The sequence below is a fragment of the Pleuronectes platessa genome, chromosome 16, assembly GCF_947347685.1.
Source record: "Pleuronectes platessa chromosome 16, fPlePla1.1, whole genome shotgun sequence".
Lineage (NCBI taxonomy): Eukaryota > Metazoa > Chordata > Actinopteri > Pleuronectiformes > Pleuronectidae > Pleuronectes > Pleuronectes platessa.
In genome coordinates, this window is record NC_070641.1 from 2,379,842 (window position 1) to 2,394,021 (window position 14,180).

Genomic DNA, 14,180 nt, shown 5'->3' on the forward strand with positions numbered 1-14,180 from the left:
AGTCCTCCAGGATATCATATCCCGGAAGGCCTCCTTCTTCAATCGGACGGCTTCCCTGACCACCGGTGTCCACCACGGTGTCCGAGGGTTACCGCCCCTTGAGGAGCCTAAGACCCTGAGGCCACAGCTAGCCGCCGCAGCTTCAGCAATGGAGGCTTTGAACACCGCCCACTCCGGCTCAATGCCCCCAACCTCCACAGGAATGCCAGAAAAACTCCGCCGGAGGTGTGAGTTGAAGATACCTAGGACGGGGGCCTCCTCCAGACGTTCCCAGTTCACCCGCACTACTCGTTTGGGCTTACCAGGTCTATCCGGAAATTTCCCCCATTCCCTGATCCAACTCACAACCAGATGGTGGTCGGTTGACAGTTCCGCCCCTCTCTTTACCCGAGTGTCCAAAACATGCGGCCTCAGATCAGATGACACGATCACAAAATCGATCATTGATCTTCGGCCTAGGGTACTCTGGTACCAGGTACACTTATGAGCACCCTTATGTTCGAACATGGTGTTTGTTATGGATAATCCATGACTAGCACAGAAGTCCAATAACAAACGACCGCTCGGGTCGTTTGTTGAATGTAAAATGTAAAATGTAAAATGTGATACCTGAACAAAAAATTTGACATTTATGCTGCTACTGTGAAATTAAATCAATTTTCTGGAAAAATTATCATAGGGCTGAAAATTGTATGTTTCATGACATGACATCTGGGGTTTTAAAAAACATTTTAAACATTATGAAGGAGCAAAACTTCCGGTTTCCCTCACTGTTTCTCTCTCTCTCCCACCCATCTCTCCACCTCTCTCTATAAAGTTCCTTTAGAAAGTCACATTCTCCATTTCTCTATTGCGTAGCATTAAACATCAATACCTCACTTCCTTAATATAATGCGTCGGCACGGCTGTCTGACTGAGTGGGAGGAATATGTTTGTGTGTGTGTGCGTGTGTGTTTATCAGTTCCCACTATAATCCCACTTCAATGGCAACACGCTTTAAAAGGTCAGTGGCTTGATTCCTAGCTCTTTCAGTCCACCTGATTGAAGTGTCCTTGTGCAAGATAGTGAACCCCAAATTGCTTTTTTTTAGTCATGTAATGTGAAGGGATTCAATTGTCCTTTTTTAGCGAATTTACCTGTTCTCAAACCCACATGCAGTATATAAATTATGAATTTTGGTGTAAAAAAGGGATGTGTTGTGTGATGACTACTCCTACTTGTCTGCCGGCTTGACTTGCTCTCCTACTTGTTTTGCAGACACCAGCAGTTTGCTGGTAGGTGGAGCAGGGTGGGTCATCTGTTCATGTCTGCCCATCAGGTCTGAGGCATAAAAGGACTGTTTGGGAAATCCACACAGACTCACCAACCTGATATCTTTGTTAAGAGGTGCTGTCTGATTTTAAATACCTTGGAATCATTCTCGATTCTATTTTAACATTTCAACAGCACATATAAACAGGAGAACTGGAGATGTAGTTCAGGATCTAAAAAAAAAAGGAACATGAACATAGCCAGCAGGAGAATCAACAAAGAGTTAAACAACGACAGTTCTTTTTTGCTGACATGGCGTTACAATGTGAAAAGTGATTAGCTTGGACTGGCTCTTGTTTTTTTAAAACACACAAACAACAACCCCATTATGATACAACAGTTAACTTATGAATGGCCTCTAAATAGCTTGTATGTGCACAGAGCATACCATTGCTCTTGGTTTTTAATCAGTGAATTCAGTGAGACTGCAACTCCTGTGTTTTTAGGACTTCCAATAGTGGTGTCCTTACAATCAGGATCAAATCAAGGGTGTTTTCACAGATTTGAGATTTTGTCTTCCATATAACAAGTTCAATTATCCGATATTCTACCTGAAATTATATAGACCTTTTAGCTGTGGCTATCCTCTCTGGTTTGGTATTTTTGGTTAAACAGTGATGGAACACTGAGGAAGACTGCAGGTGAAACCAAACATCTAAAGGTCTGAGGACCTAACTTGACCTAATTGGGTTGAAGAGTTTGGCTTTCCTCAGACACTGAGCTAAATGGTAGCATTATGACTGGGTGCTTGTGCTGTTTCACATTAGGATCCACTGTATTTTAAACTCTGATGTTAGCATGAAAACCAAGGATGTTTCCACAGTAAGAGTGTAACCATAATAGTAACATGCTAGATTGGAGACTTGAGGCATCTAATTGAAGACAAAACTAGCTAATCTGCATTTTAGGATTTAAGAGTATGCAAACTTAGTTTCTGTTGCTCTTTTTGCATGATCCAGATAACAACAACAATTATTTTATTATCAATATTATTATGAATGTTGTTGTTAATATTCTGTTTATTAAAGGAATAGTTCACCCAAAAATTATTATTCAGTCATTTCTCTTTTCTTCCCCTCTTTGGATTCTGTTCAGCTTGTTTTCACTTAAAATTTTTCCCACATTTCTCCCATTCTGGCAGCCAGACTGTGAGAATTTTGTGGTGTTGGTGTTATAGTGGTAAGCATAGCTGCCTTCCAACATTTTGATTGTTGGGATCAATTCATCAGATCTCCTATACAAGTTAGGGCTGCTCGATTATGGAAAAAATCATAATCACGATTATTTAGGAAAATATCAAAATCACGATTATTTAAACGATAATTAATGTGCCCTTATTCTGAAGTCTATGCTTTATTTTTGTAAACACTTCCGGTTCCGGTAAACACAGATGACGCCTGCGTGTCTTATTCCTCCGTGAAACCAGGATATCGGTGCCCGGTTATTCAAACCCTTAATGATGGCAACCCTAACACTCTATGACCGACTGACCGGCGGGGAGAAATGTGGGTCTGGTCTGACCGGTCTGAACAGCCAGGCGGGAGCGCGCTTGAGAATAGCGGTGCGTGGCGCGGCCGCTACATGATGTGCTGCTGCCCTCCCTGCTTTTCCACTCGCGCTGTTTTTTTCACCGCCGATCACCACACACATGACTCGCCTCCTTCACTTTACAACTGCTTGAGAGTAAGAGCCAGTCAGCTGGGACCGCTGAATGCTTTGGGGGAAGGACTGAATTGCGCATGTGCGTCTCTTTTGAAAAAAAAGCCAAATAATCGTTTCAACTCGATTATAGTAGTTTGGAGATCGTTTGACCCCCATAATCATAATCACGATTAAATTTCGATAAATCGAGCAGCCCTAATACAAGTTGCTTTACATGATAATAAACTCTTGAATCTTTTCACAATTTAAGAACATGCAGGTTATGCTTAACTGAATCAATGAGGACAAATTCCGAATCCTCCCGAAGGACTCCTAAGACAAAAGACTCACATAATAGCAGGATGGGTCTTCCTGTCAAGTATCAACAGCCATTCACACCTTGACTCAAACAAACCACTAGCTAGTGGCCTTTGCAACAACCTGTCTGTTTGACATAATGTCTATCAACATAGGGACAGACCAACAAACTCTTCTGTTTGGGCCATATTCATTCTTCTAAATCTTCCGTTGTTTCTGCCGGTATTATGTGGCATGAAACTGGAAGTACGACTCCGGAAAGGATGTAGTTAGCAGACCAATCACAGTCTTGCGAGCTGCGCGAGGCTCGCGGAGGTTTGCCGTCTAGTTAGAAAAATTGGGCGACGCACGCAAGCACGTAAGAAGGGATACATAAGCACGTAAGGGGCCCGGAAGTTTGTCTATCGAGGTACACAGCATGCTAGTGGTTATTGCCGTAACTGAGGTGTTCTGGGAGTGGACATTGATGAGGGATGTGATTTTATGGTGTGGTGCGTGAAAATGCCTGTCTGTGAGTGCTTTTCTGGCTTTTTGGCCTATAAAATATTTGCCTTTTCTTTTTTCCTTTTCTTCAAACACTCCGAGGCATATTAGAATACAAACGACTGCCTTCCTTACCTTTACTACAGGCCAGTAGTGTGGCTGCCCCAGCAGCTTGACGACAGCAGGGATACCATAGTGCAGACGCACTGCATTCTGGGCCAGCTCTGCATCTTGGTGTCGGGATGTGAGGTGACGCAGGGCACAGACCGCCGGCTCAGCAACGTCCTCCTTCTCCCCTGCTCGGAGCACAGCATGGATCAGTGCTTCCACACCGCCATACTGAGTCACGAGAGTCTGAGAGATAAGAAGAAAAAGAAGAAAACAACCTCTTATGTGAAATGCAGCAGAAGTGCTGTGAAGCTTTATTCATGGCATGGGTGGCACATACATTCATGTAAGAAAATATGGATTAGTGGGAAGACAACTATATTTAAATGTGCCTGTGTGTGTGTGTGTGTGTGTGTCTGTCAAGACAATAAAGTCCTTATGAAAAGGGAAAGCTGAGGTTAGTTGATCGTAAATCATCACCTTAAAAGATGGAGACATTTTTTAAAGGTTGGTCATGACAAGTAAGTTCAAGTTAAGGTGAGTGTAAGTCTCCGGGAAATGAGTGTATGTCTTGTGTAATGTTGAACTTAAAGTGCTCTGAAGTGATGAAGAAATCAGAAAGTGAAAAGAAGTACAAACAGATGCATGTTGTGTGTGTTATCTGTATCAAATACACTGATAACTTTATTTACGAACACTGTTTCCCATGAGCCCCAGACAATTTTAGGCTAAACATCCCAGCTCAACAAAAGAATACATTAGTGAGTCAACTGTCTAAACCAGTGGTCGCCAACCCGTCTATCGCGATCTACTGGTCCATCTCTAAAACCTTCACTGTCAATCCCGAACTCTCTGGACTCACAGGCTAAGGTTTGGCCGCAGATGAGCTGTGTGTCGGTTGTCTGTTGTTCACACATTTCCTTGAATACGAGTTGGATTATGTACTAAATTAAATGTCAGGACCCTATGGTATGAAGACGTGCATCTGTCAATAATAATCAAAGCCCAAGAAGAAATACATGGGTTTAGAAAGTGAAATGCTGGAGTGCTTTTACTTTGAAAGTAAGTGTTGTAAATATGTTTGTCATAGACAGATAAACATCGTGGTTTACTGCAGAATAAACAGAGAAAATTATATTTCACCTGAGTTTAAATGTTGGTTTGTTAATTTATGTCACAGACATAAATGGTTGCAACCCTTTTATGTTTTTCAAAATAAAAGCACTCCAGCGTTTCTGTTGACCGAATCCATTCTTTTGTTTAAAAAGGTTTTTTATTCTGAAATATTTGCAGGAGCAGAAGATGCAGGGCTTCATACTGTATAGCACTGGTATTTATTTGAATACACAAGACTATTTTATACAAGGAAATAGTCATATTTATTGCCATATTCAAGGCAAAACCTATATGTATTAATATTGTGCTGCAGTAGCAGCCCCTCTGAAGAAAATATTGTTGGACTGAAGCTAAATATTGTGCATTAAACAGATATGAATGATATTATATATTATATCAGATATAAAAAATAATAATGTGAATATTGTGCATTGAAAAGGTAAAGTTGCACAACTACCCTTCTTTGTGTATATTTATGCTCGTAAATTCAACCTTTAACAGAAAATGTTTGGAATTAAAGTGATCTTGGGCTTGAAAAGTATAGTGGCCACTGGTGTTAACCTATTTTAAGAGCAGTACAGGAGGACTCTCTAGTCAACACAGATTACACATTACTTCAGAGTTGACTGTTGGTAAATAGTAAAAGAATCAGTAAAAGTACTGATGCATCTGCCACCTCTAATGATGAGCTGTTGTTTTGCGGTCACAAAGTACTTGTACAACTTGTTTTAAATTACACAGTAAGTGCCGATTATTCCTAGAATACGTCAGTGGCATTAGCCCATGGTTTAATAATAAAAACATAATTGTGGTTACCTTGTTGCGTGAATTGTTACAGGTGAGGTTGGACAGGATGCCAGTTGCACAGGTCAACATGTTGACATCATCTGAACCCAGCTGGGTGACTAATATCTGTAGCAGACCATCTAACCCCTCCTTCGCAAAGGGACCAGAAAGAGAAGGAATTAACACAAATCATAAAATGCAATCAGTGTATTTTGGGGATTTTACAGATGACAAAAATCTGTGAGAGAAAAATTTAATTCAGTTGTCAAAAAGTCATGACAAACTTATTGTTGGGACATGGTTTTTGTGCAAACCACAGGCCTCATTTCAGTCAAACTTGAAACAAGCAAGCCGCATGTGCTGGAGTGGACTCAATCCCCCAAGATGCCACAGGTTCCATTGATCTCAGAAAGTCAAGGAACTCAGTCTCCCAGAGGATGTAACAGGATGCTGCATGTCCTGGGATCTGGGCAATGTCACACAAAGGTGTCAAGAACCACGAGGGTCACTCCTATTGGTCACTCTGGTCCAAGACCTGTGAGGTCACCGGGGCCAATATAAGGAGAGGTCTCCCCTCTCTCTCTCTCTTTCTCCAATCCTCCCGAGGGCGGAAGGCTGCTACAGCCTCTCTTTCTCCCATCCCACCGAGGACAGCAGGGCTTTCCAGCCGTTTCTCCTGCATTGCTGAGGAGAGGGCCTGGCTGTCCCAGCCTAATCTTCTCTTCCCACCAACTACCGGAGGTCAAAGGTGCAGCTCCCAGCTCATCTTCTCAAGGAAATCTCCTCGCCCTTCAAGCTCTACAAAACTCCTCGTAGCGACGCGATGTCCTGCAGGAGAACTTCAACAAGCATCTGAGCACACGGCTCGACAGAATCGCGAATGCAGAACTCTACGACCACAAACCCGGGAGACGTAACAGAACTGCAACTGGACTGCAACTTCTTTTCCCGTTTCCCTCGGACTGATAACATAATCTGGGCTTAATAATTATACTACGCTAAGCAAGACTGTTTATTTGATTGGTGTGTGTTTATAAGTTTGATATGTGTTGTGATATTGTGGCAACAAGTTATTTGAAAGTAATTGTTAGTTAGGCCCTTCATAGGCCTCCTTTGTAGGTCTCTCTGACTCTTGCATTATCTGATTAACATCTACACAGACACACGCATAGTCTCCCCCTAGTTAAACCTACCCCCGTAGAGCAACCTCAGAAGAAGTGGGGGGGGGGGCTCTTATCTTAGGGAATAAACTACCATTTTGAAAGCATTCTAGAAAGGTGTGAAATTTGGTCAGCCATTTTGGGAGGCCACTAATTTACATTCACACACACACTCATATTTAGTCAATTAGTCATTAGTTAGTTTGATTGTTTAGTAATTTGTGCTTTTATACTTTATTATGTTCATAATAAATGTTCTTCTTTCACAATTGTTATTTCATTAATATTGCATAAGTGAATTTTGCCAACAGTAACACTGTTAAGAACTCCATAGCCTTCCCTGTTCATTATATAATCTTTAATGGTAAAATATTGAGATTTCTAATTGAACTAGATCTAAATGAGACTGATCTTAATCGATAAATTGGCTCTTTTCCCTTCTATGAAGGGTGGTGCCCCGCGAGAACTTTAACCAATTAAAGTTATGATTTAATATTAATATTTTAAATATTAATGTTTTATATTTTATTTTGATAACCAAATTTATTGAGTGCATAAAGGCACATCATTCTGTGGTAACACTTTTAAGCACTATTGCACAACATTATTGTGAGCTCTTGAAAATTGTACTAGTTTTATTATACCTGGTATACTGGAGAGTGATATAGTGATCAGTATTTAATCATTTTTTTTCCAGAGCAGAACCTTTCAATCTGGTATTGAACTTGTGCTTTTGATTTTTGATTTTTATTTAGATATTTTTCTGCAGTTCCATGCCAATGAGTTTGACCTTGCCAAATAAATTGAGAGTTGGTTTTGTTTACAGAGTAGAAATCAACTTCTCAAATATTATAAACAAACTTGATGTAATGTTGATAAAGTATAGTGAAGTGATGATTTATGCATTTTGGTGTTTTCCTTTTCTGTATTTCCATGGCAAAATGTTTGAATTGGCCACGCTGACAGTAGGCTCTCTACTTTGAACATTGGGTGCAGGGGGAAACAATTATAAACGTGTTTCAATAATGCCTAACTGTAATTGTATGACTCTTCTAATCTTACGTAATATAAAACAATATTACACAACTTTTTACCGTCCTGATTTTTGTGTGTTTATTTCATCACAACTGTGCACCTAGGGAAAAAGCTGGATTGGGGTTTGATTTGTAATGATCCCGTTCATTGAGGTGCTCTGTCATGAAAACGCTACTGGAGAAGGGGAAGGTAAGCCAATGTTCTTAATGCCTTAAAAGGATTGTTCACTGAAAATGTACCTATTATCTACTCTCCACTATGCCTATGGAAGGGTCGGTGAGTCCACTAAACAGTCTCAGGGATCATTGTTGCAGCAAAGGTGACCTGACCCTGACATTCATATTCCACTCGAAACAGCGTCATTTAAACCTGGTTTTAGTCCACTACCAGAGGTAGCGATGTGAACATCATGACAACAACGCAGTCACCCCATCAGCCAAAAGGAAAAAAACGGATCCATCATAAATTTTAACAACTCACTAAAAACATCCGTAAAAACTCTAACGAGACAAATGGAAACAGTCTCTAAACAAATTAATGAACTATCCTGGACTTACCAACAAGAAGTAAGCGTTTTAATCTGATCTTCTCCGGCATCACTGAAACTACAGTGCCTTGCATAAGTATTCACCCCCTTTGGACTTTTCTACATTTTGTCATGGTATAACCACAGATTAAAATTTATTTCATCGTGAGTTTATGTAATGGACCAACACAAAATAGTGCATCATTTGGAAGTGGGGGGAAATATTACATGGATTTCACAATTATTTACAAATAAAAATCTGAAAAGTGTTGATTGCATATGTATTCACCCCCTTTACTGTGAAACCCCTAACAAAGATCTGGTGCGACCAATTAGATTCACAAGTCACATTTGCAAGTCACATAATTAGTAAATAGGGTCCACCTGTCTGCAATTTAATCTCAGTATAAATACACCTGTTCTGTGACGGACTCAGAGTTTGTTGATCATTACTGAACAAACAGCATCATGAAGACCAAGGAGCTCACCAAACAGGTCAGGGATAAAGTTGTGGAGAAATATGAAGCAGGGTTAGGTTATAAAAAAATATCCAGAGCTTTGAACATCTCTCTGAGCACCATAAAATCCATCATAAGAAAATGGAAAGAATATGGCACAACCGCAAACCTACCAAGAGGAGGCCGTCCAACCAAACTGAAGAGTCGGACAAGGAGAAAATGAATCAGAGAAGCAACCAGGAGGCCCATGGTTACTCTGGAGGAGTTGCAGAGATCCACAGCTGAGGTGGGAGAATCTGTCCACAGGACAAATATTAGTCGTCTACTCCACAAATCTGGCCTTTATGGAAGAGTGGCAAGAAGAAAGCCATTGTTGAAAGGGATCCATAAAAAATCCCGTTTGGAGTTTGCCAGAAGCCATGTGGGAGACACAGCAAACATGTGGAAGAAGGTGCTCTGGTCAGATGAGACCAAAATTGAACTTTTTGGCCTCAATGCAAAACGCTATGTGTGGCGAAAACCCAACACTGCCCATCACCCTGAGCACACCATCCCAACAGTGAAACATGGTGGTGGTAGCATCATGCTGTGGGGATGCTTCTCTTCAGCAGGTACAGGGAAACTGGTCAGAATAGAGGGAAAGATGGATGGAGCCAAATAAAGGGAAATCCTTGAAGAAAATCTGATGCAGTCTGCAAAAGACTTGAGATTGGGGCGGAGGTTCATCTTCCAGCAGGACAATGACCCTAAACATACAGCCAGAGCTACAAAGGAATGGTTTGGATTAAAGAATGTTAATGTCTTAAAATGGCCCAGTCCAAGCCCAGACCTCAATCCAATAGAGAATCTATGGCAAGACTTGAAGATTGCGGTTCACAGACGGTCTCCATCCAATCTGACTGAGCTTCATCTTTTTTGCCAAGAAGAATGGACAAACCTTTCCATCTCTAGATGTGCAAAGCTGGTAGAGACATACCCCAAAAGACTTGCAGCTGTAATTGCAGTGAAAGGGGGTTCTACCAAGTATTGACACAGGGGGGTGAATACTTATGCACCCAACAGATGTCAACTTTTTTGTTCTCATTATTGTTTCTGTCACAATAAAATTTATTTTGCACCTCCTAAGTACTATGCATGTTTTGTTGATCAAACGGGAAAAAGTTTATTTAAGTCTATTTGAATTCCAGTTAGTAACAGTATATAATGGGAAAAAGTCCAAAGGGGGTGAATACTTATGCAAGGCACTGTACACCCAACAACCCCAAGACAAAGATCAACGACCATAAAAACACACCTCAAACTTCCACTGCACACCGTCGACAGCTTCACCTTCCACCGGATACACCGCATTGGCCCAGCATCATTCAGAGGACCAGTGTTAATTTTGGCAGCTATTTTTGATTTAGTCTAAGTCTTAGTCTTTTGACGAAAATGCATAGTAGTTTTAGTCACCTTTTAGTCATTTTTATCCTTCTTAGTTTTAGTCTAGTTTTAGTCGACGAAAACGAATTACATTTTAGTCTAGTTTTAGTCACATTTAGTAGCCACATTAAACTCCTTTTCTTCTCTTCTCAGGCCCAGGGACCCTGTGTTGTGTCTAAAACTCCATAATAGTCTAGCTTGCAGTACTTAGGTTGTCCATTAGATATCCCTACCAGAAAGGTCTATAGCAGGGGTTGGCAACCTTTACTTACTTATTTTGCCCCCTCTTCCCCCCAAAAAATGTGTCTGGAGCCGTAAAACATATTTGATAACAAAGCTAATAAAGTTTAATATAAAGTTATACTATACTAAACTATAGTTTGTTGCATTTACGAAATTATAGAACAACTATAAAGAAAACTCTTGACATTTTATTGCTGTTTGTACCTGTTACAACAAAGGAAAACACAGAACACTTATGATGAGGAGAAAATACACAGGCAAGTGTAGGCCTACTTTGAAATGAATTAAACATAGAACTTTGTAGGGTTATTTGAGTCCTCCCAATGTTTGTGGGAAATGTATGAAATAAGAAGAACCCTATTTTGAAATAAATAAAAACATATAGCTGCAGCCTAATAGCTTAAAAATATATATTTAGTTTTAAATGTGAAAACAAAAAGTGAGAACAGGTTAGACTGGAGGCGGACACAGAAACTGAAGCTCGGTAGAAACCAACTGCAGCTTCTTCTCTGATCAAGAAGCTGCTGCGCTGATCTCTGATCAGCTGAGACCAGAGAAACTCTGTGTTTTCACTGTTTCCATAGTTAAGAAGCAGCCGGTTCACGTGAACGAGCTCTGATCGTGTGTCTCTGAGCGAGTGAGCGGGCAGGGGGCGGAGCCTCAGGACCGGTGCGCTATCTGGGGCGCACACACGCACACACACACACACACACGCACACACACAGACACACTCACTCGCCCGCTCCTGATACTTCATGACGGCCTGACACGATGATGTTTAAAACAATTGTTATGACTTAGTCAACCACCAACATTTTCGTTGAAAGTTAAAATAGATTTAGTCATAGTTTTTATTTTCAAAGATCCGTTTTCGTTACGTCTTCGTCTCGTCATCGTCATGGAAAAAAGATCGTTAACGAATAGTTTTCGTCATAGTTTTCGTCAACGAAATTAACACTGCAGAGGACCCCGGTCAATTGTGGCAACGTTTGAACATTTCGAAAAAAAAGAACTGGTCAAGAGTAAAGGCAAACGAACTTGAAGGAGCTAAATTTGGCCTGAACAACCAATTTCCCCACAAAAAAATAAAATAATGCAAAGTACTGTATTCAATCATAAAGGTCAATAGAAAAAACAAGCAGGTACACCTTGTGGTTGACAGACTTTACATTGAGGGACAAATATTCTGACACTCAGAAATAAAACCTTGGCTCTTCTGAACACTCCATAAACATGACCCTAGCTCTCTGCTTTTCTGCTTGGTTACTCCTTAATAATCTCATTTGATTCCTCTTCTCTTTCCTCCTCTCACTACACAATCATTACATGCACACACACACGCCCGTGCGCAAGAGCACACACACACACACACACACACACACACACACACACACACTTGCTCCCTATACAGATGAACACATCCTCACATCTCTGCTGTGCCTCCTGGTATATTTCCTCTCTCTGTTTGTTTTCGTCTTTTGTTCATTGTGACCTCACACCATTGCTTTGTATTTTGTCTATGCAGTTATGTGTCACGTTATAATTGCGCCATAACTAAAGACAGATATATTGTCAGTAAGATGTATACATCACACACACAGATTAAACTCTTACAGAGGTACTGTCACACCAAGAAGACACTCAATTTAATAACACGTGCGCGGCATTCGCTCTCAGGCTAAAAGTATAAAAATGGTAAACCATCTTAATAAACTAAAGGCAAACATATGCTTACTTCAATAGAATAATTGATCACATACAGAATTACATAACCTCAAATCTCAATTCAATCAAGTATTCTCAGCAAGAATTTCGAAATAAGAAAATAATCCCATTAATCCACAACAGTTGATCCAGAAGGACGATACATCGTCCTTCTGGATGGGAGAGGAGGACAAGGAGAAGAAGGAGGAGGAGGAGGAGGAGAAGGAAGAAGGAGAATGGTCATCTCTAATGAGATTTGGGCCACTGTGGTAGACCATGTGCTCAACCATGGTTTGAGAATAAACCTTTTTATGCTGCATATTTGTGTGCTGTTTTATGTTTGACTATGAAAAAAGTAGTCCTACACTGAGACATTTTTTTACGAAAGGAGAAATGGCTCATTCTCCAGTCATTGTCATTCATATGGTGTGTTCTATTTCGATAATTGTGTTTTCAATTTTGCACTTCAGTGTGCTGTAAATGCTTGGTAGTGTGCAGCAAATGCTTAGCTGTGTGTAATCAATGAATGGTCTGTGTGTGTCATTTGAAAATATGGCTGTGTACCCAATGAAAACACGAGTTCCATTTTGAAAACAGTTAAGAGATTTGATGGCAAAGAGTCATCTTGCGAAGGGAGTGTCAGGTTTAGCATTTTGTGTGTGAGGTTTTCAGTTTTCTGTGTGCAATTTTAAGGAAACCATTATTGTTTTGAAAAATGTGTGTTAACAATTGTGAAAAACTGTAACAACAAAAAATTCTATAAAAATTCAATATAGCCAACATATGTATAAACAGCGATGATCGTTCTTTCTTTGAATCATTCCCCTCTACACTACAAGAACCAACAAACATCATAATGGCGGAGACTCCAATACGGTAATCAATCCCACAATCGACCGTTCAAGCACACATGGTATCAACGAAAATCCTTACCATGCACCAGTATCCCTCACCCTAAATATTAACTCCACCAGGACAAAAGGACCCTGAATTTACTACTTTTAGGTAGAGGGATTGGGCATCATTTATGGAATCATAAATGAATCTTTGGGGAACCACTCCCCAAAGATTACATTTTTTTTCGATTACTTAAAGGGGACATATTATGAAAATTCCACTTATGTAGTGCTTCTACACGTTAATTTGGGTTTCTGGCATGTCTACCGGCCCATAGACCCAAATAAGTCAACATGGAGAATCACAGTCCCAGTTTTATGCTACTACAAAAAAGAACAAAAAAAAAGATCTGAAACAAATTGAAAATACAGTACAGAAAATATTAGACATTATGTCTTCGCCTGGCTGGATCATGCCAGAGAATTTCATCAACTTCACAGGCGATAGCCTCATTTGCAAGACAACGTGGGAAGAACCGCCTTGAATGTCTTATCCATCCTTGCACAGCTGCAAGGATGAGGGGTACCTGAGTCTGGGGCCGGAGATCGTAAACCCTCCACCACCATGCCGAGAAAACTCTTCGATTGGGTTTACAGTTTTTTTCGATTGCGAATGGGTCATTCCTCCGCTCTGCTCTGGTCCAGAACTGGTTTCAACACCATCCACAGTTTACAGTACCATACCTTCTACCATACTCTCCATCTCTAAACCCAATCAAAGAGCTTTTCTCTGCATGGCGGTGGAGGGTTTATGATCTCCGGCACCAGGTAAACTGTACTGGATACAGAATTTTCTGCTTGTCTGATATTTGTCGAGCTTACAGTGTTATGCACACTCCTGTAGTAGCATGAAAACTGTGACATGTTTTGTTGTGATTCTCCATGTTGACAGATTTGGGGATATGGAGAGAAATAAATTATATTTTCATGAGTCTGCAGTATTGGTCTTGTGTAGTGATATGGTTAATTTATT

At 40.5% G+C, this 14,180-nt stretch overlaps 1 protein-coding gene across 1 annotated transcript in view; it reads right to left on the bottom strand.

Moving 5' to 3' along the window:
• Positions 1 to 14,180, bottom strand: part of jupb (junction plakoglobin b) — a 57,195-nt gene that overhangs the window by 26,280 nt on the left and 16,735 nt on the right. Inside the window, exons 8-9 of the mRNA XM_053444445.1 lie at positions 5,794 to 5,913; positions 3,889 to 4,107 (exon numbers count right to left, since the gene is read on the bottom strand). Coding sequence (XP_053300420.1) covers positions 3,889 to 4,107; positions 5,794 to 5,913 — 339 coding nt within the window. The remainder of the gene's footprint in view (positions 1 to 3,888; positions 4,108 to 5,793; positions 5,914 to 14,180) is intronic.